The sequence below is a fragment of the Furipterus horrens genome, unplaced genomic scaffold (assembly GCF_987537825.1).
Source record: "Furipterus horrens unplaced genomic scaffold, mFurHor1.1.pri manual_scaffold_6, whole genome shotgun sequence".
Classification (NCBI taxonomy): Eukaryota; Metazoa; Chordata; class Mammalia; order Chiroptera; family Furipteridae; genus Furipterus; species Furipterus horrens.
This window is the reverse complement of record NW_028327176.1, coordinates 94,530,912-94,552,402: the sequence shown is the minus strand read 5'-3', so window position 1 is coordinate 94,552,402 and position 21,491 is coordinate 94,530,912. Positions and strand designations below refer to the sequence as shown.

Below are 21,491 nucleotides of genomic sequence, written 5' to 3'. Positions count from 1 at the left end.
TAGGCCCAGAAGAAGCCATGGCCTGCCTCTTTTTGTCGCATTTCCCATGGTCATTTCAGGAAACATTTGGAGGTGCGGGAAGGTGGCAACAGTGGAGGGAACAGGGCCAAGCACAGCTATTCCTTGGGTCTCAGCTACATGCCAAGCCGCCCTCATGGGGAAGGGAGTAGAGAGGCCAGGAGGGGGCTGGTGGAAAATAGTATCCTCACGAAGGGAAGGTTTAAATTCTCACCCTGTGAAACAAGACACCTTGGGTGCATGTTGATGGAGTGGGTGCTTTATGTGCAGGAACAGCTGGGACCCCAACAGCACGTTGCCCCAGAAACCCAGCTCGGGCCTGCCAACCCCTGGGTCACTACTGAGACAAGGTACACAAACAACGGGCTGGACACCTCCTGGTGAACAGGAGCCTGCTGCCTCCAGCAACCGCTCTGTTGACATAAACACGGGAGTGTCCAGAGCTTTGGCTGAGTAGGAGGAGTGGGCCAAGGGTCTCCTAGAGTCTGAGGTTAGGGTCAGAGAGAGCACTAGGATCACAGAGGACGTCAGGATTCTCATTGTCCTCATATGCAGGACACAGCGCTTGGCTTGCCATGCAGAACACATTGCTCTGAGCCAAATGGTGACACCTGGGACTTTAGTCATGGTCACCTCGGTCTTCCATTCCAGTGGCAACTCCAGCACTTCCCGGCTCCCTTTGCGGTGTGTTTGAAGAAAATAACCTGATAAGAATCATACACATTATGGTGACTAATATTGTTCCTCTTTGAAGGGATGTTTGCAGAGTCCAAGATCTACTGGGAGAAAGTGAGAAATTTAACAATCAACTCTTGAGAGAATTTCTGCCCTTAGAAATGTGTTGGAGTAGGTGCATGTGGAGGGGAGAGGGGTTCTTCTGGTGCTCCCCTGAGCAGATGATTTCTGGAGGTGCTGGGGGACCTTGGAGATATAGACACTAGAGGGACAAATGAGGCTGAATAGATGCGAGAGAAGCCTCTGGTGTGACAGAGAGGCTGTTCCTTGCTTGCACACTAGGAGAGGGGCCTAAGAGTGTGAAGGGTCCTTGAGAGCCAGGAAGGGGGCAGGGGCCTCTGTGGACTCTACCTGAAGATGAAAGAAGGCATCCAAACCCAAGGGGGTCCCAGTCAAAGCCAGGTTTTGTTAGCATAGGTAACTTGTGAGTTACTGTTGAAGATCAGCAATAAATCCTTAAAACAAAAGGGTCTTGTGCTTTTTTTCTGGAACTACAAGAAAAGGGACCTATGGGAAGACTGGAATTGGGTTTGGGGTGCAGGGGAACCCTAGGTGATAGAATGGATGGTGCACACCACAGAGGAAGACAGGCTTTGGACCCCTGGCTGGGACTGATCACACAAGCAGGGGGCGGGGGCTTACCTTCCACTACAGCAGCACCTCTACCTGCCCATGGGCAGGAGGGCCCAGCGATGCACCGAGAAAACACTCCTGCACTCTGCCCCACTCGCAGCCCCACCAGCCTTTGTCTGCTGGACGCACCCCTACCAGCCTGACCCCCTCATCTCCCATCAGGCACATGTGCCCACTCAGAGGCAGATGGAAAACACTGCTCAAGGGCAGAGAAGCACACACATGATTTGGATGGTGGAATCCTGGGACACATTTGACAAAGACAGAAGGCAGCTCCAACTCTATTTAGGCACAACTCTAGGTAACAAGAGAGGAGGGGCTGAGGACAGTGTGTGCTCCACGCCAGGTTCAGGACTGGGAGACTGGGGGACTGAAGGCTCCCACCCGGGAACAAAGGAGCTGGTGCAGGGGAGGATATTAAGGACAACTTTGGGGTCAGAGGATGAGAGTTTGGGGTTGGGATCCTGCACTTTCCAGTTGTTAATGCACAAAGTCAGGGAGCCTTTTAGTTTGCCTCATGCCATGTCAGGTAGTCCTGCTATTCCAGGGCTTGGGACACTGCCCAAATCAAGCTTCCTTCTAGGGCCAACTTTCCAAAACCAGAGGCCTCTGGCCCCCTGGGTTTGTGGCATGAGCTCACTCTGTAGAGGTCAAAGTCACATGATAGGCATGGTGCATCTTCTTGGAGGATCAGTTTAACTTCTGGACTTCGTTAGTAACATGAATAAAATTGGTAGCACATATTTATAATGCTTATAAGAGATGATGATGATAATGATAATGATGACAAATACCTCTAGGGTGTTCCCTTGTCTAAGGTCCCACAGCAATAGTGGAGCCAGGATAAGAACCCATGCAGTGTGGTTCCCAAACCATCCCCAACCAATAGTTATAGATTACATTTATATGTTTAAAACAGTTACATTATAAATGAAGTTATAAGTTCAACTAAAACTAATTTAGGTGAAGACAAAGTCCTCATGAATGTGTGAGATAAAGAGCCAGTGATTTTGTGTAAGTGTGCACTCAGGCTAGTCCACAGATCTGACGGGCAGCTTACTCACTCCAGGGCTCTTAGAAGTTTGTAAGTACTGCTGGGTCTTGAAGCAGGGTGGGTCTCCAAGTGTCACATGAGTCAGAACCATGTGTGCTTTATAAATGGGTGGCCTCCTGGGTTCCCCTCCTAGAACAGCTAACATTTGTTAAACACTTCCTTTGTGCCAGACATCATTTTACTCATTATCTCATTTATTTTTCCCAACATTTTATGAGGTCTCCATTTTTCAGATGAGGAGAATAAAGCACAGACAGTGAAGTAAGTTGATCCAGGTTACCAGTTAATAAGTGACAGTATCCAAGCTCAGGTTTTTCTGTCTCCAAGGCCAGAACTGCAAGCCCCTGTACCCTAAGGGCCTCATTACCCCAGATGATCTGATTCCATGGGTCTGGAGTCCAGGTCTTCAGCAAGGGCCCCAAGAGGTCACCGGCAACACTCTGAGAAGCAATGTCCTATGGCAAATATTCTCAATCTGGCTGCACTTTAGGACCACCTGAGAAATTTCAAAAACTATTAATGTCCTTTCCTTCTCCAAAGAGAGGCTTTTTAAATTGGTCCAGAGTGGGGTGCAGGTATTGGTGTGGTGTGGGTCAGCATTTTCTTTTAATGGGACAAGGTCTTCATTTAATCAATCAATCAATATCAATCAATCAATCAATCAATCAACAAGGATGTATGAATACCTGCTCTGTGCCCTGTGCTACACTGGGGCTGAAGACACAAAGGTTGGTGGGGCATTGCATGTGTGTGCCCTCAGGGGTGCAGGTGACCAACCTGCCCGCAGGGCAGAGCATGTCCTAAGTGTTGGGGAGGGGAGGGTGCAGATTCTTTCTCACTCTTCTTCCTTGATGAGCTCCAGAAGGAGCCAGACTCTCCAGATGATGATATCCTTCTGACTTCTCCCTCTGTAAGGTCCTTGACCTCCACCTGAGAAGACGTAGTTTGGTCCAACCCCAGATCTCAAGTTGCAGAAACACAGGTTGTCAAAGTGAAAAGGGCCCCAAGAGACCCTCCATGCCTGGAGCTGTCAAATTTTAGTGAGTGGCTGACCAGAGTGCTGGGACCTTGTTAAATCTGTAGGTGCTCTGGAACCCATCCCCAAAGTGCTGATTCCTAGATCTTGAGTGGGGTCTGAGGAACACACATTTCTAATAAGCTCCCCAAAGGCTCTGATACACACTCAGCAGTGGTTCTCCGGGGACTTGTACTCACTCCCCTGGGACATTTTATAAACACCAGTGCCCAGTCCCATCCCTAGAGAGCCTGGTCAATATTTTTATTTTATATATAGATCTTAATCCTCACCCAAGGATATATTTATTGGTTTGAGAGAGAGAGAGAGAAAGAGAGATAGAGGAAGAGAGAGAGAGAGATAGATCAGTTGCCTCTTGTATGCGCCCCAACCAGGGAACAACCCCGCAACCTTTTGGTGTACGGGATGACGCTCCAATCAGCTGAGCCACCTGGCCAGGGCCTGGTCAATATTTTTAAAAGCTCCGGGGCAAGGTGTCTGTCTGTGCCTTCCAGCTGGCCTTGTTTAGGGTTTGGGTAGGTAGCCACAGGGGTCACTGCTTGGTACCATTAGGGCTTTGAAACAAGAGGAGTTTAAAACAAGAGGCAGGAAAGACAAAAATAAAAATGCCAATGAGAAGGTTTAGAAAGAGAGAAGCAAGAGAGAGGGCTGGATAAGAAGCTCATAGTGAAAGCTCCGAGCCTTACATCTCCATTTTTCACAACACTTTTTTCTTATTATAAGTTATTGATTGACGTAAAACACTAATAGTATGAGTATATTCAAACAAAAAAAAATAACTTATAGTATTATTTATATTAATTACATAAAGCCATAGTATGACATTTGTAATGTATAATGTATCTTATAATCATATTGTATATTAAATATGGTCATTAGTATAATTAATATAATATTAACTGGGGTCAGATTTGAGAGGGCATGTGAGTGGAGTGGAGTGGAGATGATGTGTAACCCTCCTCATACATGTGTTCACACATTCATCCCCATGTACACACTTACACACGGATGCACACTCCTATTCCCACTCTGTGGCCCTGGACATCCGACACTCAAACTCAAACATATCCTTCATCTCACATCCTCAAACAGTCTCAGGATTTTATTAATTGATATTACTAAATAAATATTTAATAATACAGGATTTATTAACCTATATTAAGTGTACAATAATTTTCCTTCCTCTCTCCCATTTCTCTAAATTCTAATGAAAAGTGGCACCAGGGGACCCAGGACAGTGGCCACATTGGAGTGAGGTACCTTCAGGACTCATCAAGCCCTGGCCCCCTCCCCCTCCCCCCCAGAACCTCGCAGCCTGCCTGCAGTCTCCTCCTCCCCTCCCTGCCCTTCCTCCTCCTTTCCTGCGTCCTGGTGCTTCAGTTGCTCTTCTGCCCCGTGGGCTGAGGCTGGGGCTCTGGACAAAGGCTGTCCCGCCACAGGCGGTAGGCGATGGAGGCGGTGACGGCGAGCCAGGCCAGGTAGGGCAGCAGAAGCAGGGCGGCCAGCTTGTTGATGGGGTGCCAGGTCAGCGCCGTGCTCACTACCAGTCCGTAGAGCAGCAGCAGGTGCAGCAGGGCCTGGGCCGAGGACGGGGCAGTCAGGAAGGTTGGCCTGAGAACCGGACCCCGACCTTTCTGCAGCACCTTGGACCCCATGAGCCAAGTTCCTGGGACTCTGTGCACTCCACTGGAGTTCAGAAGAAGCCTGCCACCTGACACCTGCCTGCCCCTGACTGAGCTGCTGTGCTCTCTGCCTCCGGGGCCTGGTGGTCTCACCGGTTCTGACATTACCGCCCCTGCTGAGCACTGCACCTTACCAGACCAGGGGCGTGGGCTGCGAAAAAGAGAATCAGGGCGGTCCAGCTGATAGCGAGCTGCACAGCATAGAGGCCGAGAGGCAGGGCCAGGGACCTCCCGAAGCCCCCTCCCAGGTCCTTCCACACCAGGTAGGAGGCATATCTGTGAAGAGATGGGGGCAGAAACACTCAGAAGGAGGATGTTCTACGGCAAATGGAGGGAACCCTCTGGCGTGAGGACTCCTGGTTACAGAGAGAGAACCCTTGTGGGTAAATGTGTCTAGGCATCATCTGAGGGCTGGCAAGAGATGGTGGGGGCAGCTGGGCACGGTGAGGTGGGGGAGGGGTGGGGAGATTTGGAGAGGGCTGGCTGGAAGCCTAGGCAGACATAGAAGGAATCCACCATAAGAGACAAGATGGGGTGCCCTCCCTCTGGAGGTCAATATGCAGCCATAGTTCAGGTATCAGGGGACTTCTTCCCACTCCAGTGGGTACTGAGGCCATAGCACGGGAAACAGGTGCTCACCCCATGACAGAGTAGATGGCTGTCCACACAAGCAACAAGGCTTTGTTGGGTGGGCACCAGGGCAGCTTCCTCAGGTCATCACACCAACCAGACACCCTATGTGGGGCGAGGAGCCCGACCAGGATGGGCCCCAGGTGGGGCAGGGCCACAAAGATAACCCCTTGAGGCCACATTCTCCTTGAGGATGCAAAATCTGGGAAAAGGGCAGAGAATGTGCTAATGGTGAGCCTTCCCCTTAGTCCTTTCCTTGTGTCTTCTCATCTGTCTCCTCCTCCTATCTGACACTATTCCCTGGTCTGAGCACCCTGCCCCCTCGATAGGAGGTCTGGGCATAGAGCAGTGGTTCTCAACCTTCCTAATGCCACGACCCTTTAATACAGTTCCTCATGTTGTGGTGACCCCCCAACCATAAAATTATTTTTATTGCTACTTCGTAACTGTAATTTTGTTACTGTTATGGATCGTAATTTAAATATCTGATATGCAGGATGTATTTTCATCGTTACAAATTGAACATAATTAAAGCATAGTGATTAATCACAAAAACAATATGTAATTATATGTGTGTTTTCCAGTGGTCTTAGGCGACCCCTGTGAAAGGGTCGTTCGACCCCCAAAGGGGTCGCAACCTACAGGTTGAGAACCGCTGGCATAGAGGCTATCTCCCTGCTTAGACCACCTCCTGCCCCACTCCTTGCCCCTTTTCTGGTTTCCATGGACTTATTTTTCCCACACCTCTCATTTGGCACTCAGAGGATACTGTCCCGTATCAATAACTGCTTCTGAGGTAAAGGTTCCTCTCCCCCAATGTATATCTGAATCCTGGAGCTTAGGTTCACGTATGGCCATCTTTTGTACCTCCCACAGCAGGTGGCACTTGGCCAGGCCCTTGACGTGGGGACAGTGCCTTAGACTGAACTCAAAGAGCTGACATCACTGACCTGGAAGGGCCATGTTCAAAAGGCAGGAGCCTGCCAACACTGAGGGTCTTTTCTAGTCAACAGTGAGCCCGCCCATGTGCCCAGGGCTTATCTTACTACACCAGACTGGCAAACACCAGGGGCCCAGCCGGCCTCCGCTCCTGCTAGAGTTCAAACTGTGGGTTCTTTTCTCTGAAGCCTTAGGTCTCACCTACCCCTCAGGAGCTGGGGGAAGTTCTTCCTACACCTGTCCACTTCCAGAGGTTATGTGCCACAAACACATATGCCCAGAGCTCTTGTAGTCTGACTTTTCAAGGAAAGGTGGCCTGATCTTTGATTAAGAAGCTGCATGCTCATTTCATGCTGCTGTGAATGTCATTCCCAGGTGGGTCGATGCACAGACCCTTCTCCAGCCATGGCCTCCACCCTACATCATTCTTCTCATCTGCACATGATATGTCAGGCTCCTCCTCATGACTGACAGGATCGGAAAGAAAAAAAAGGTGGTTATTCTCAGTGTTCTAAAGTGACTCCATGCTCTCCTGTCAAGGGCCTGTGACCATGTCTTCGAAGTTTCGGGGACAGGGCTGACCAGCCTGCCTGCATGTGCATTTTTCTGTTTATCTTTTTTTTGCTCTTCACTGTCAATTTGTTCATCTTCTGCCTTCCTGTCTATCTCTGTGTTTACTATTATTCTATGCAGTGTTAGAGGCCCACCCCCATCCCACCCCATCCCATCCTCTGTTCTGTTCTCCACCATTCCCAGTGCCTCCTTATTCCCAGGCCTGTGTTCCCCTTACCTCAGGCAGCACACCTCCCAGACTGGGTGCCTGATGATATATGATGTATGAAAGGCAAGGGGCAGGGGAGGGGAACAGGGTGGAGTGGGGCTCCCAGCTGGCCCGCCCTTCTCCAATGACAAGGCTGGTGATATTGGCTGGAGAGCCCAGGTTGTTGCCTGCATGGCCCTGAAGGGTTCTCTCAGACCAGGGTCCCTGGTCTGCTAGTTGTGAGCCCTGGAGTATCACCTTGATGGATGGCTGAGGCCTTGGCATTGTGAGACCCAGTGTGTCGAGACAGCTCAGCCCCAGGTTGCAAGGCTACTCATTGCTTTGGTCTCTGAATCCTGTGAGCTAGCTTTGTATCTACAGGAGTGGTGAGGGACCCTCAGATTTCTCTAGAACTTTCCTGTAACTGGGATTGACCTCAAACACCAGCTTTAAAAATGAGTTCATAATACACGGACATGGCCCCTGGTTATAGCCTGCTGGTCGGTGTGGCCTTTTCTACCTTGGAACTCAGGCTTGACAAACCGCCAGAACTTTATGACTCATGAAAACACAGCCTTCTGTGTGACTCAGACAGAGCTTTTTCCAGGAAAGACTAACATCTCCTCTCTTTGTCCCCATCCAAGTTCTGAGTACTGTCCCTTGCTTGCATGTTAGGCATGAGGCCGCCTTCCAGGTTGGCTGCTCTCCACCATTCCTTTGCCCACCTCTCTATTTTGGAGACCCTGTGAGATGTTTATCCCACCCTCTTGCTTTCACCCCGGGGAAGGCAGCAGGGGAGAGGTTTGCAGTCAGGCAGAAGAGGCTGGAGAATCATTAACTGAGATGAAAGCAGCGGCAGTTCCTTAGTTTCTTAGTTCCTTATTTTTTAGGAGAGATAATAACTGGGGGAGGCGGGGGGAGTTCCCCCATGCTTCCTCAACTGCAGGAGGCCAGATGATGGAGTTAAGTTACCACTTACTGTGTACCCGTTTTGCGTTGAGTGCTTTATAAATACAAATATTATTAGCCCAATAATGACAAGATTATCCCTCACAAGGTACATATTATCTGCGTTTGACAGACAAGGAAAGTGAAGCTCAGACAGGTTGTGTTACTGACCTAAGAGCACCTAGTTGACAGGTGGGTCACCTGGGTTCATTGTTGGCAGTCTGAATCCAAAATGCATCTTTTCTCTTAGCTGGTCCACTCATTCATTCAACAAGTCTTTGTGGAACACTGACTATAAACCAGGCTGTACCAGGAGCTGAGGATACAGCGGCAAACAGCTAAAAAAAATACTTCTTTTTCACAGGGAGCTTTCATTCCAGTGGCCTCACCTTTCCTAGATGGGGTTTCTTAGGAAGGACTAGGGCTGGCAAAGGGCCTGAAACTCAGCTCTCCCCAGGGTCCCTGCCAGCTCGGAGTGTGGGCAGTGGAAAGAACCCTAGGTGGGAAGCCGGTGTGCGCTCTCAGGGCCTCTCTGTCATCTTTGTGCAGGGATGGGGTGGGACTGGATACTTATCCCCTAGCCAGCCCCACGGGCAGCACCTGTGAACTTCTTAGAGGTGCAAAATCTTAGGCCCCACCCCCGACCTATGGGGCCAGAACTCACATTTTAACAAGGTGCTTAGATGGTTCATGTGCACATTATAGTTTGAGAGGCTCTGGTTAAGGTTGCCTCCCCTTACTTTCTGCCATTTCAGTAGCCTCTGGCCAGGGAGAGCCTCTCACCAGCAGAGGGCACTGTAGGGAGGGCGTTCTCCTGTACCCAGGGGCTGCACCTGTACCCAGGTTGTCTCCTCGTTGTCCCTGCCCTTCCAGACCTACACTGGCAAGTTCATTGACTTCTGCAATCCTTGGCTACTCCCCCACCTTGGCTGGACTTTGCCAACAGACAGGGACAGGCCTCGCCACTCCAATGTCGGGCAGCTGGGAGGAGAACTGCCGGGAAGCACCAAGCCACTCCTGTCTGATTCCCCGCCCACCTGCACTGATCTGCTGGCCTGGTGACAGGGTCTGGCTACCTCTCCTTTTCTCAGAGGAGAAACTACTGTTCCCAGATAAGCTGGCAGCCTCTGGGAGCACCTGCATGGTAAGGTGAGCACGCCCCTGGGGCAGCTGGGTTTGGGGTGGGCATAGTGATGGGGCCACTGGGGGCTTATAGGAGGAGTCAGGCAAGCTTAGCCATGCCTGCCAGAGAGTGCCGGAGGAGAGGAATTGGGCCTTGGGAGATGGCCGCTGCCCAGCAGGTGTGAGGACCAGCGGTATAATCCTATGCCTTATGTACATATATGCCGTGCTGATGAATGCTGCACATGACCGAGGTGTGGACTCATCCTTCTTGGTACTTTTTATGTCCTTCAGTACCTGGAGATCTATCAGGGTTTAGTAGGTATAGTAAGAAGCAGTGATGTGGGAGACGGGTTGAGAGTTTCCTCAGAGGAGATGCGAAGAGCTTTGTTGGAGGAGTTGACTTCCTAGGGACAGGGGATGGCAGCATTTCAGAGGACCCTCATCTTGGGAACTGGGGTCTGACACACTGGAGGCGTGCGTGGGTAATGAGTCAGGCATGGGGTTGGGAAGCTCTAGTCTACACTGAGCTGGTGGCCATGCTGTCAATTCAGGACCCTCCGGGGCAAGGGGGAGGATGAAGTGAGGGCCAGGCAGCCTGGAGAGAAGCCAGCCTGGGAGAACGGGGGCAGGAGTTGACCTGCCCCAGGCCAGGTAGTAAGCGGGATCCATGTGAGAAGCCCCGTGGAGCGTTGGGGAGCAGTATATGTCAACCGCTCCAGGTTGGGAGGCTGGGCACAGGGACTCTGCTGTGCCACATAATGGGGTGGAAGGGATGTAGACTCTGGTCTCTGGAGCTCCGGAAAAGTGGTTGCTATAAAATCAGAGGAGAGCCACGCTTTTCTTTCACATTGGCTGGCTCATCCCTGCCACTGGTACCTTGGTGGGCAGGGGGTGGGCTGTCTCTCACTGTGGACCCAAGGATGTACCTTTAGTTCCTTCTGTTTATTTTTACTTTATTTTTGTTTATTTCTCTTCCAACTTCATTTCTATTAGAAGTGGAAATGTAGAGACCTGGGGAAAAACGAGGGGCAGGAAGAGAAAGGAGTGTTTCTAGAAGTCCTTGCCATCCTTGCGCAGCCTCCCTTCTGCCTTTACTTGTGGCTTAATACGCTTCCACCCACCCCACCGTGGGGAGAAAAGTTGGCTTCCTCATCTGTGAAGTGGAAATAGAAATAACACCTAGCTCATAAGGCTGCAGTGAGGATCAAATGAGAGAGGCCACGTAGAGTGCGTCCACAGTGGTACAGAGTAAAGCCCCATGAATGTGAGCTCTTATTATTACAGTTGTAATTCCAATGATCTTTAATGTGGATGAACCCAAAGGCCTGGGTGGGATGTAAAGGGAAGCTTCTCATGTCTTTCAGCCCCATTTCCACCAGATGTGGGGCATTGCCACCTCACCCACTTCACTTGCATGCCCGAAAAAGGCCTGCAGCACCGTCTGCACAGCTGGGTCCTAAGACAAGGGGAACAATGCCCTACCTTCCCTTCCTGCCTTCATTTTCAGTGAGGACACAGGGAGGCGGATCCCACCCCAGTCCACAGGATACCAAGGAGCTTCAGCCCCTGTCTGGGAGGAGCTAGGAAGGGGGCTTAGGCGCTATGGGTCCCCAGGGAGGAAGGAAGCAGACAGGCAGCGAAGGAGCTGGAGGCTGGGGCAAGGCCTCAGCTCCCCATGGGTGGTTTGAGTGGAGGGAGTGAGGAGCAACGGATGCCAGACCCTTGTGAGTCAACCGTGGGGGGTGAGTGAGTCCCATTCCTCCAGAAGCTCCTTGAGAGCCGAATCAGATTCCATCTTTGGCAAGGCTAAACTTCTTGCAGTGCCTGGTACGCAGCTGGTTCTCAGAAAATGTTCATTTGAGGGGGAAAACCATACCTGACCACGTTTAATCAAGAGTTACTGAGTATGATGGGATGGCAACGGAGAGACATTTTGGAGGCACGAGGCTGTCTAGGGCTGGTGAGCCAGGGGTGTGGGTGGGGCTTTATTGAGCAGGAGGGGTCCAGGTGAGGAGAAAAGGCAGGTGGGGAGCACAGGTGAGGGGTGAAAGAGAGCAATATGAACAAAAACCGGAGGCAACAATTAATGAGGTGTGAGGAGCCCAGTTTGGTCGGAGTGGGAGTATTGGAAATCAAGAGAGGGAGAGGGAAAGCGGAGGGAGAGGCAGTAGCTTCTGGAGGGTCGCAGGAAGAGCTGACCTGGGTGCAGGAGGCTGCTGGAAGGCCCAGGTCCCAGTCTAAGGCCCTTGCTGCCGGCGGGTAGCCAGGTGAGCAGGTGGTCAGTTTATGTTTTAGCCCTGCCTTATTCCAGCCTCACTGGAGCCGCCCACCTTTGTTTTTCTCTTTTTGCTTTCACTTTTAACTTTCATTACTCCTTTATTTTCTTGTATCCGTGTGGGCTCCCTTCTGACCTTTCTGCCAGAAAGAGGGGCATAAACAAACAAGCATATTTGGATAGGGCTTTATCACCTACAAATGCTTTTCACATGATCTCACGCCATCCTTGGAATCACTCTGAAAGGTAAATTGCCCCCACTTGTAATAGCTTTTAAAAAGAATTGCAAAGTTAATATAAAATACATGCCTAGTGACAAAAATTCAAAGGATACAGATAAAAAAGTTTTAAAAAGTTGGAAGTCCTGGTTTACACCTTTCACCCTCTCAATTTCTCGTCTGTTTCAGTAATGACCACTGGGAATAGGTTGGGGTGTATCCTCTTAGACCTGCACGTCCAAGGCAGGAATCACTAGCACATGTGGCTACTGAGTACTTGAAATAGAGCAATTCCCAGTTGTGATTTGCTGTGTCAAATACACATGGAGTTCAAAAGCTTACTGTGAAATAAGAGTGTAAAATATCTCATTAATAATTTTATATTGATTACCTATCACAATGATATGATTTTGAATATATTGAGTAAAATATATTATTAAAATTAATTTCTCCTTTTTTAACTTTTTAAAAATGTGGCTGCTAGAAAATTTAAACTTACATACGTGGCTCACATTATATTTTCATTGCACAGCACTACTCCAGACCTTTCTCTGTAATTTATATCCAGGGTTGGCAATAGGTTTACAGTTGTGAGTATGCAAAAGAGTTTATTCTTGTATTATTTATGTATTAATTATTGTATGATTTATTTGTATTATGTAAATATACTTTGCCCACTCCTGTATATACACTTATAAATATGTATCTGTACATGCACATAGTTTTGTTATTTACATTAATGAGATCAGAGGCTATCTAGCTCCCTGTGAATTGTTTTTCTACTTAAAGATTCTCTTCTATATCGGCAAGTGTACATCAAGGTAGATCTTTTGACAGATGAGGAAACTGAGGTACATTATGGACCAGGGCAAGCGCCCTCAGACAGTGACCAAGGTGACATTTAAACTCACATCCTCTAAACCCAAGCTCTTTCTGCCTCAGGAGAGTTTAATTTGTTGTGTAGGTCACGAGGAGCTATGGTAGGTTCTTGAGTAAGAGACAGATTGGTGAAGTTCTGTTAAAGAAATTCATCTGACTGGGGTATTTGGGGTGCACTAGAATAAATACAATTTGCTCTCTCCTTGCAATCATTTGGAAGCCAAGTCATGGCCTCTATGACATTGAAAGGCTTAGCCTGGCACTAACCTCCTTCCCCTCCTGCTCTTGGCCTTGGCTGTTACAGGGGTGCAGGGGAGCTGGCTGCATCCAGTGACCAGGCAGATGTGCTTCCCTCAGAGTTCCTTCCAACCTGCCCAGTTCCTACTGCTAGTGGGGGTTCTAGTAGCAGGTGTCCTCCTTCTGGTCCAGTGCCTTCGATGGCACTGTCCTCGCTGGCTGATGCGGACCTCCTGGAAGCCGGATAGCCAAGAGGACCCAGTGTCTGATCCCCCTCCCCTACCGGAAAATGAATCCTCAAGGCCGTGCCCGTCAGCCACCCTGTCGGAGATGGCCGCCTTCTACCAGGAACTGCACACACCGACCAAGGGCCACACCGTCATCCGTCAGCTGATGCACAAGCTGTTGGTGTTTTCGGCTCGAGAGGTGGATCACCGTGGCGGCTGCCTGATACTCAAGGACACGGGCATCTCTCTGCTCATCCCGCCAGGTAACAGCGCCCAGCTGGCTTCTCAGCATGTAGTTGTTCAGATTGAGTGTAGTACATTGAAGGGAGCGTCATTCACAGACATCTTCCTAATTTTGAAAATTACTTATATTTTTAGTATGACTTTACTGACTCCAAAGATGGATATGTTATATATTTTTGTGACAACTTCCTGGCAGGTAGAAGTAAAATGCCTTGTTCTAATGAACAGTATGTTACAACAATTCTCCAATAAAGGAAAATAAAGTGGAGTATGAGCATTTTTTGCAAATTCACACAGGCGCTGTATGGGCTAGTGACAGCCCTGTCAGGAAGGTGGGCAACTTGTCTGCTCACAATCCTCCTGAAATCCATGTGTACTGCCTTCCATGTGGGCACCCTCTCCCCTGGGCTCCGCCCCTCCTCCCTTCCACCCCTCCCACTCTGGCTTGGCCTTCCCTGGGCAGGGGTGTGCTTGCTTGTCAGGCCCATCCCAGCTCTCCGTCTCCCCAGGTGCTGTGGCTGTGGGCCGCCAGGAGCGGGTGTCACTGATCCTGGTGTGGGACCTGTCAGACGCCCCGTCATTGTCCCGAGCCCAGGCATTGGTGAGCCCCGTGGTGGCATGTGGTCCCCATGGGGCCTCCTTCCTGAAGCCCTGCACCCTCACCTTCAAGCACTGCGCCCAGGAGCCCAGCCACGCCCGCACCTACAGTAGCGACTCGAACCTGCTTGATGCTAAGGCCTGGAAGCCCCTGGGGCAGTCGGGGGTCCACACCTCCCTGGACGAGTGTCGCATCGACCTCTCTCACTTCAGGTAGGCACAAGCCTATCAGCCTCTCCTTTCTGCCCTCTTTTATTTCTCTCTGCCCCATCCTTATCTCTCTGTATGGATCTGCCCCTTTGTCTGTCCCAGATGGCCTGCAAATCCCTTGTCCCGCTGTATCCCTTCTTGGTCCCTCTGTCCTCGAGTCTCTGACAGCTTGTGTCTCTCTGAACCTGTCCAGGACTGCATACTCCCATGGTCTCTGCCTGTCTAGAAGGATCTGACTTACCCCCAGCCCACTTCCTGGAGGGGCCCAGTCCTAACCCCACCTTTGTCCCCCTAAGGTTGTCTGTCTGTGCCCTGCGCCCCTGTTCAGGATTATCCCCCGACTGTCCAGGGTAGTTTGTCTCCTCCAGTGCTCTATAACACCATCCCACCTGTTGTCTGTCTTTAGCTCTGTCTTTCTAGGATCTTAGGCTCTTCTTCCTCTCATTTCCTTGCCACCAATTAACCAGAGCAGGACCAGCCATCTGTGGGACCCTTCCAAAGCATGGTGGCCCTGAGCCTGCCTTCCCACTGTCCTGTGCTGGAGGATGTTTGCTATCTTCACAGTCTGTGATGGTCACTAAATGCGACCCACTTTTTTCCCCCTACCAACTCCACACCCCCACTTTCTCCTTATACGTGATGTGCCCTGGCCTGCTCTTCCCGGCTCCTTGAGGGCCCACACAGAGGCCTCTGGCACAGCTGGAGCTGGGTGGCCGATGCACTGGTCTGTCATTGTCTCCCATCTACTCTGCAGCCTCTACACCTGTGTGCTGGAGGCACCGGCGGGCCGAGAAGCTCGAAAGTGGCTGCAGCTGGCGGTGTTCTGCTCACCGCTGGCACCAGGGCAGACCCACCTGCAGCTGCGTGTCTACTTCCTCAACAACACGCCCTGTGCCCTGCAGTGGGCCCTGACCAATGAGCAGCCCCATGGTGGGCGCCTGCGCGGGCCGTGCCAGCTCTTCGACTTCACTGGGGCCCGAGGGGACCAGTGTCTAAAGCTCAAGTACATCTCTGAGGGTGAGGGAGGCCCAAAGACAAGGCAATAGGGTGCCCCACTAGAGGGAGGGGTCTGGGTCTCCCTCTGTGATGGAAATCTGAGAGCCTCAGGTTCCTTTCACAGGCTCCAGGGCAGACTCTAAGGGGGGCCCTCCGGCTTTTGCTGCTGCCTCCAGGAGCCCCAGGCTCTGCCCATTTCCTCCCTCTGTCTGTGGCTCCTCAGCCCTCGTTCCTCCATGGGAGGACAGGGTGATGCAGGATGGGAGGACGGGAGGAGAGGTGTGGTACCCCCAGGAGGGAAGAGGAAGCTTTCATTGTTCCACCTGGACAGAGCTTGTGTGGAGGAGGAGTCCCAGTCTGCCCTGCTTGGGCCCTTTCCTGTGTGGCATGGGCTGTGGGATTTGCCCCTGGGACCTTAGGGCATCTGTATGGGCACACATGCATGGCTGCTTCTGAGGGTAGTGGATGAGGGGAGGGTACAAGAGTGGTGGGGGGTCTGCATACTATGTGTGTGTAGGAAGTGAGTGGGGGTAGAAGGAAGACCACTCACAGGGTCTCCTGGCCCAGGCTCTGGGGACTCCCATTCACTGGAGACCCCGCTCTTGACTTTGCTCCTTCCGCATCTCTCAGCACAGCACCCTGCAGAGTGCCTGCCACAGAGCAGATGCCCTTAAGCTCTGTGGAAAGCCCTGCTCTCTGAGACCCTCTGCTTTCTGTCCCCTCCCCAGGTTGGGAGAATGTGGATGACAGCAGCTGCCAGCTGGTTCCCCATCTCCACATCTGGCATGGAAAGTGCCCTTTCCGCTCCTTCTGCTTCAGGAGAAAAGCAGGTAGTCTAGGCGCCCGAGGCCACTTCTTGACCTCTTCTTTCTTCTCCCTGCCTGGTCGCCCTGGAGCTCTGCAGCTCTGCATTTGGCCATGACCGCAGACCTGTTCAGAGAGGAGCCACACTGATCTTTGCAGAGAGAAAGATGGAGGGTCCTGCCCAGCTTCTTCAGATTCCCAAAGCCTCACTATAGAGTTCCTTTCAGGTCTCCTGCTCTTATGCCAGTCCTTTCCTCTGTCACCTGCCATGTCCTCTCCTTTTTGTAGCCAATGAGAACGAGGACTGCTCGGCACTAACCAACGAGATCATCGTCACCATGCACACCTTCCAAGATGTGAGTTGGAGCTGAGGGCAAAGGAAGGTCAGGACTGGGGGTAGTGCTGGACCAAGTGGGAGAGGGGTCTGGTGCCCAGTAAGTATGGTCCTGATCACATAATCAAGCAGGTGAAGATGACACCTGGCCTCCAAGTTACTCTCCATCCTTGACTCTTATCTGTTTATGGATGAATCCAGTAGGACGGTAAAAGAAACCAAACCTTATCTCAACCCAGGGGACCTTGGGCATCAAAGAGAATTGGTTTCTTTCTAGGGTGATTGTCTATGTCTGAGAGATGGTATGTGTCTTCAGTATAGAGAGTGGCCAGGAAAGGGTCTTCAATAGGGGGGATGGGAGTTAGATATTCCACTTTCTCAAAGGAAGATACGAAGAAATAAGGGTTGAGAATCTTTGGGGAACCATGCTGGCATCTTAGTGGAGAGCAGGCGGATATCCCTTAGGGGTGTCAGTCAGGGAGGAGGAATCAAGGAAAAGAGAAGTGAAGGGAAGGGGACATGTATGCCTGAGTTCAGTGTCCCAGAACCCCACCCAGGACTTCTCCTGGTGTCTCAGGATGCACACTGTTTGGTCTTCATGTCACAGGTACCAAAAAAACTCAGTAGACAAACTTAAGTCTGAAGGTTCTGGGGTCAGAGAAGCAGAGGGTGGGGGTCCTGCGTGGGCAAGGCTGCATCTACTGGTAAAGTGGCTCTGAGTGACAGGCTAAAGGAGATGGCTTCTGATCCCTAAGTGAGTCTCTGGCCCCTCTGTTGGTGTAGGGCTTGGAGACCAAGTACATGGAAATCCTCAGATTCCAGGCATCAGAGGAGGAATCCTGGGCACTGCCACCCCCTGTCTCCCAGCCACCCCCATGCAATAGGTGAGTTGGGGGTTTCTTGGGCTGCTGCACATGGAGTGTTTGGGATTCCGTCCCCAGTGCCTATAGCATTTGGGAGTGTGTGAAACCAGACTGGGTGTCTTTGATCCTCCCCTCTGAGAACACCCTTTCCCCGGCCTCAGGCTCCCGCCCGAGCTCTTTGAGCAGCTGCAAATGTTGTTGGAGCCGAACAGCATCACAGGCAATGACTGGCGGAGACTGGCCTCCCACCTGGGGCTCTGCGGCATGAAGATCCGGTAAGAGGGGCAAGCTCTGCGGATGGGAGAGGAGTGGGGTTCTGAGGAGCCCAGATAAGGGAGCAACTTAAAGGTAGAGAATAGCTACTCCCACCCTATTGCCCATAAAAAGACAACTCTTTCTCTTTACCACTGTATGCTCAGTACCTAGAATGATGCCTGGCTCCTAGTAGGTGCTCAATAAAAACTTAACCATGAATCAATTAACATGTAAGTTTCATATGGGTGCTTGACATGCTGTGCCCTGAGGCACAGACTGGTAGACTATAAGATAATGTGTGTAAAGCATGTAGAGTGCCTGGCACATGTTGATAAATGTTGGCAATACCGGAGGCAATGCAACCATGGCTTCTGTCAAGAGAAATCAGTAGGGGAACAATTTTGAGCTAAGCCCTAGAACCCAGACTGTGAATGCAATACTCAGGGAAGACTTCACCCAGAAGGGGCTAGGGCTGGGCCCAGCTGAAACAGGGTGGATTTTAAAATCACCCGTTTATTAAACATTTATCAAGTACCTACTATGTCCTGGAAAACTATGCTAAGCTTTGAGACATGAGACAAATGGTCCTAGTCCCCTGCCCGCTCCCCCTGCCCCCCAGCTCACACTCCAATAAGGGATACAAAGAGCTTAACAAAATAAAGGCAAGGGTTCCTTGTGTCTTATTGTATGCCTCCCATATTGCAGAGCAAACTGAAAACAGACAGAGGCACAAAATAGCTAAAGGAAGTTGTGAGTGCAAGACCATCTCCTTCCCCTGGAAGGTGGGAATCAGAAAGGGCTTCAGGGAGGTGGGAAAGGAGGTCGGCCGTTCTTTTTAGAGGGAGCAGCAAGAGGTTGTGCGCGGGCAGTGTGCCAAGTGGTAAATGGTTAGCCTGAAGCAGGAGGGTTCAGGATGGGAGCAGGAAGGAAAGGTCAGAAAGAAAACAGGGCGAGGCCAAGTGGTGGATGAGCCGGAAAGTCAGGGAGGTGGGCTTTGTTAGTAGCTAAGAGACACTGGAAGGTTTTTGAGCAGGGGAGGGGCTTGGTAAAAGCCATGGTTTAGAACAACTGTTTCCCCTGTGGTTGGCGGGGTGTTGTGGCCTGGGAGAGAGGAAGGAGGAGGGGAGGGTATGTTGGCAGGGGCGGGGGCGGAGGCTGGAGGTAGAGAGGACAATTACAGGAGGTCAGAGCTGGAAGCCATCTCAGAGGTCCTCTCATCCAAGCCCTCGGTGTACGAAGAGGCAACTGAGGCTTAGAGAGGAACGACCTTTGAGCCAGGGCAAGCTCAGATTTCAAAGTCCTGGGCCCTCCCTCCCGCCACCTTGAGTCTCCCGGAAGGCAGCAGGAGCAGGATGAGGACCAGGGCTGGGGGAGGGGATGAACCTCATTGCAGTGCCTCTCGCTCCTCTCCCCTCCTCCCACATCTTCGGCCAGGTTCCTGTCCTGCCAGCGCAGCCCCGCGGCGGCCATCCTGGAGCTGTTTGAGGAGCAGAACGGCAGCCTGCAGGAGCTGCACTACCTCATGACCCTCATGGAGCGGCTGGACTGCGCCTCTGCCATCCAGAACTACCTGAGCCACACCAAAGGCAGCCCAGCCCGGGTCCGTGGGGTCACCTGGGAAAACCAAGGCCTGGAGCTGGAGCTGGAGCTGGAGCTGGATGAGAAGCTCTGAGTGCCCCGCGCTGGGAGGGGGCAGGGTGCGGCATGGTCCACAGCACTCTATGAACTGGAGTATGCCCAGACACCTAGGAAGAACATAGCAGCTGCTCCTGGCTGTGCCCACCGACCTCATCAGAACTTCCAGACCGTGCCCGAGGCCACTTTGAGGCTGGAGGCAGCATCGCAGGGTCAGGACCACCCCTGTGACCGGCTTTGTCCTGCGTGCAGATTCCCTCTTGGACGGCAGGGGGCGGGAGAGCCCAGGAGATCGCCCCGCGTGGGCGGGGCTCCGGGAAGCTATTTAATAGACCAATGGACTGCTAGGTTGCGGTGTTAGCACCGATTGGGGACTTGGCGGTCCACAGTATTCACTGAGCACTTAGTGGTACCCAGAATTGGACTGGGCATCATGTGGAATTCTGGAATATATGAGAGAATTTGGTGACTTGACAAGCCCACAGTTCTCTTGTGGGAGTCAAGATGTACTCAGAGGAGCTGAGGGCAAACTCTGAAACAACGAATACAGCGTTGGGGAAAAGTAGGTTTACAGTTTTGAGTACATGGAAGAATTTATTCTTGTTTTAGTATTTATTAATTGTATTATTTCCCATAGGAACAACTGTAAACCTGCTTTTGCCCTCTGCCTGTCCTGCATATCCTGTGGCTAGGGGTGTGCTTTAGGATTTGAGAAGAGAGGGAGCTGCCTATGGGCTGGAGCAGTGAGGATGCTGGACATGCAAAAAATGATTCGGAGTTCTTTAGGTGGGGGTTGGGGGAGATGGTGACTATAATGAGAGCAGGAGCCAAGAGTGAGCGTTGAGTGCTAAGGCATGATGGAGCTTGGCCTCATGGGTGTGTGGTGAGGGCCCATGGGGGTTCAAGGCCAGATCTATCATACCCGGCTGTCCACCTGTCTCCTTTGCCTTCCTTTGTCTCTTTATCCTTGCCTTCTCTCTCTCTCGCTCTCTGCTATTATGTCTCTTATAAAACATCAAAGCTGAAAAGAAACTTCAAGATTATCATTCTTGTCCAACCTTTTTATCTTTATTTCAAACTGTAAGTTTTAAGTCTCTGACTTTATTTTGCTGTCACTATCTCCTCCATTTCTGAATCTGTCTCTCTGCTGCTCTGTGTCTTAGCATCCTTTTGTCTCTACCTTGTTACTGTACCTGCCTTTGTGCGTTTCATTCTCTGAAACCTTCAGTCATTCCCTTCAGGCAAGTGTCTCTAAACCAATGTCATATATCAAAGGCTATTATTGAAAGACACTGGGCTACCCTAGGAATGGATGGGTGGGGATTTTACCTTATGAATCAAGATCTGGCTTAGGGCCAGGAAACACAGAATAAGGATTAAAGAACACCATCCCCAGTCAAACAAATATTTTGTTCTGCACTTACTATGTGTTAGACACTATATAGAAAAGAAGTTGTTAGCTGGGTCCTGAATAGAGAACAAAGAGTTTGACTCAACTCTAACAATTCTTTTGTTTGCAAACAGGTGTTAATTTTTTCGAGGGCAGGCGAACAATCTCTTTGGCAACACTTAACAATTTGCTTCTGTATTTAATTTAAAAACATTAAGGCTTTTTCTGTGATGAATAGTGTTGTATAATAAAATATGAAAATCACCTTTCTTTGTTACTAGCTATATTTTGCTCAGATTGATACACTTCGTTGTGTGTAGAAATGGTTTTATTTGGTAAAATTGTACTGAGAGGGGCAAGTTGGGGGAAGCATTTTGTAGATTGTTCTTTCAGTATGAAAATTGTTAGGGTCCAGTCCAGCATGGTACATCAGGGAAGTTCACTTTTCTTTCTGTTATAAGCAAGTGAGGCCCTTCCACCTTCCCCCTCTTCCCTTAGCTCCATCCATCCTCCCACCCCACCAGGGGCTTCTAGCCACTCCAGGTACGTACCTCTGCCTCTTTCCCCTGCACTTGGCCAGAATCAGTCTGCTAAGAGCATTTTTACTCTGGAATCCCAGCACAGTTTTCTCCCTTTCTCCCACCATCTCTTTCTTGCTTTCCACACCAGCCAAAGGCTCTTAATTTTGTGTTCTTCCCTACCCTGGAAGAACTCATTTTAAGAGTTTCAAGTCTTCTGGAAATGTGAATAAAGGCCAGGAGGGTTTCT

The 21,491-nt window shown here is 50.8% G+C and overlaps 2 protein-coding genes across 2 annotated transcripts; one reads left to right on the top strand and one right to left on the bottom strand.

Annotated features, from left to right (window-relative positions):
• Window positions 1–4,603: 4,603 nt before the first annotated feature.
• TSPO2 (translocator protein 2) lies at window positions 4,604–7,554 on the bottom strand. Its single transcript, XM_090280434.1, has 5 exons — window positions 7,518–7,554; window positions 6,933–7,194; window positions 5,798–5,990; window positions 5,293–5,434; window positions 4,604–5,053 (listed from the first exon to the last, which is right to left on the bottom strand). Exons 3-5 carry the CDS (start codon window positions 5,968–5,970, stop codon window positions 4,853–4,855), a joined length of 516 nt encoding a protein of 171 aa, XP_090136560.1. The 5' UTR covers window positions 5,971–5,990; window positions 6,933–7,194; window positions 7,518–7,554; the 3' UTR covers window positions 4,604–4,852.
• A 1,789-nt stretch (window positions 7,555–9,343) lies between these two features.
• Window positions 9,344–20,987, top strand: UNC5CL (unc-5 family C-terminal like). The gene is made up of 9 exons (XM_090282354.1): window positions 9,344–9,584; window positions 13,237–13,659; window positions 14,149–14,449; window positions 15,201–15,463; window positions 16,171–16,272; window positions 16,535–16,602; window positions 17,364–17,464; window positions 17,605–17,718; window positions 19,133–20,987. Exons 2-9 carry the CDS (start codon window positions 13,275–13,277, stop codon window positions 19,368–19,370), a joined length of 1,572 nt encoding a protein of 523 aa, XP_090138480.1. The 5' UTR covers window positions 9,344–9,584; window positions 13,237–13,274; the 3' UTR covers window positions 19,371–20,987.
• The last annotated feature ends 504 nt before the right edge of the window (window positions 20,988–21,491 follow it).

Bases quoted from the DNA above. Each gene is read 5' to 3' on its own strand.
- TSPO2 (XM_090280434.1), bottom strand. From the start codon at position 5,970: ATGTGGCCTCAAGGGGTTATCTTTGTGGCCCTGCCCCACCTGGGGCCC. The intron at 5,435-5,797 runs GTGAGCACCTGT...ATCTCTTCACAG, and splicing joins GCCATCTACTCTGTCATGGG to ATATGCCTCCTACCTGGTGT. The intron at 5,054-5,292 runs GTAAGGTGCAGT...TCCTCGGCCCAG, and splicing joins CAGCCCACGCCCCTGGTCTG to GCCCTGCTGCACCTGCTGCT.
- UNC5CL (XM_090282354.1), top strand. From the start codon at position 13,275: ATGTGCTTCCCTCAGAGTTCCTTCCAACCTGCCCAGTTCCTACTGCTA. The intron at 14,450-15,200 runs GTAGGCACAAGC...TCTACTCTGCAG, and splicing joins ATCGACCTCTCTCACTTCAG to CCTCTACACCTGTGTGCTGG. The intron at 15,464-16,170 runs GTGAGGGAGGCC...TCCCCTCCCCAG, and splicing joins GCTCAAGTACATCTCTGAGG to GTTGGGAGAATGTGGATGAC.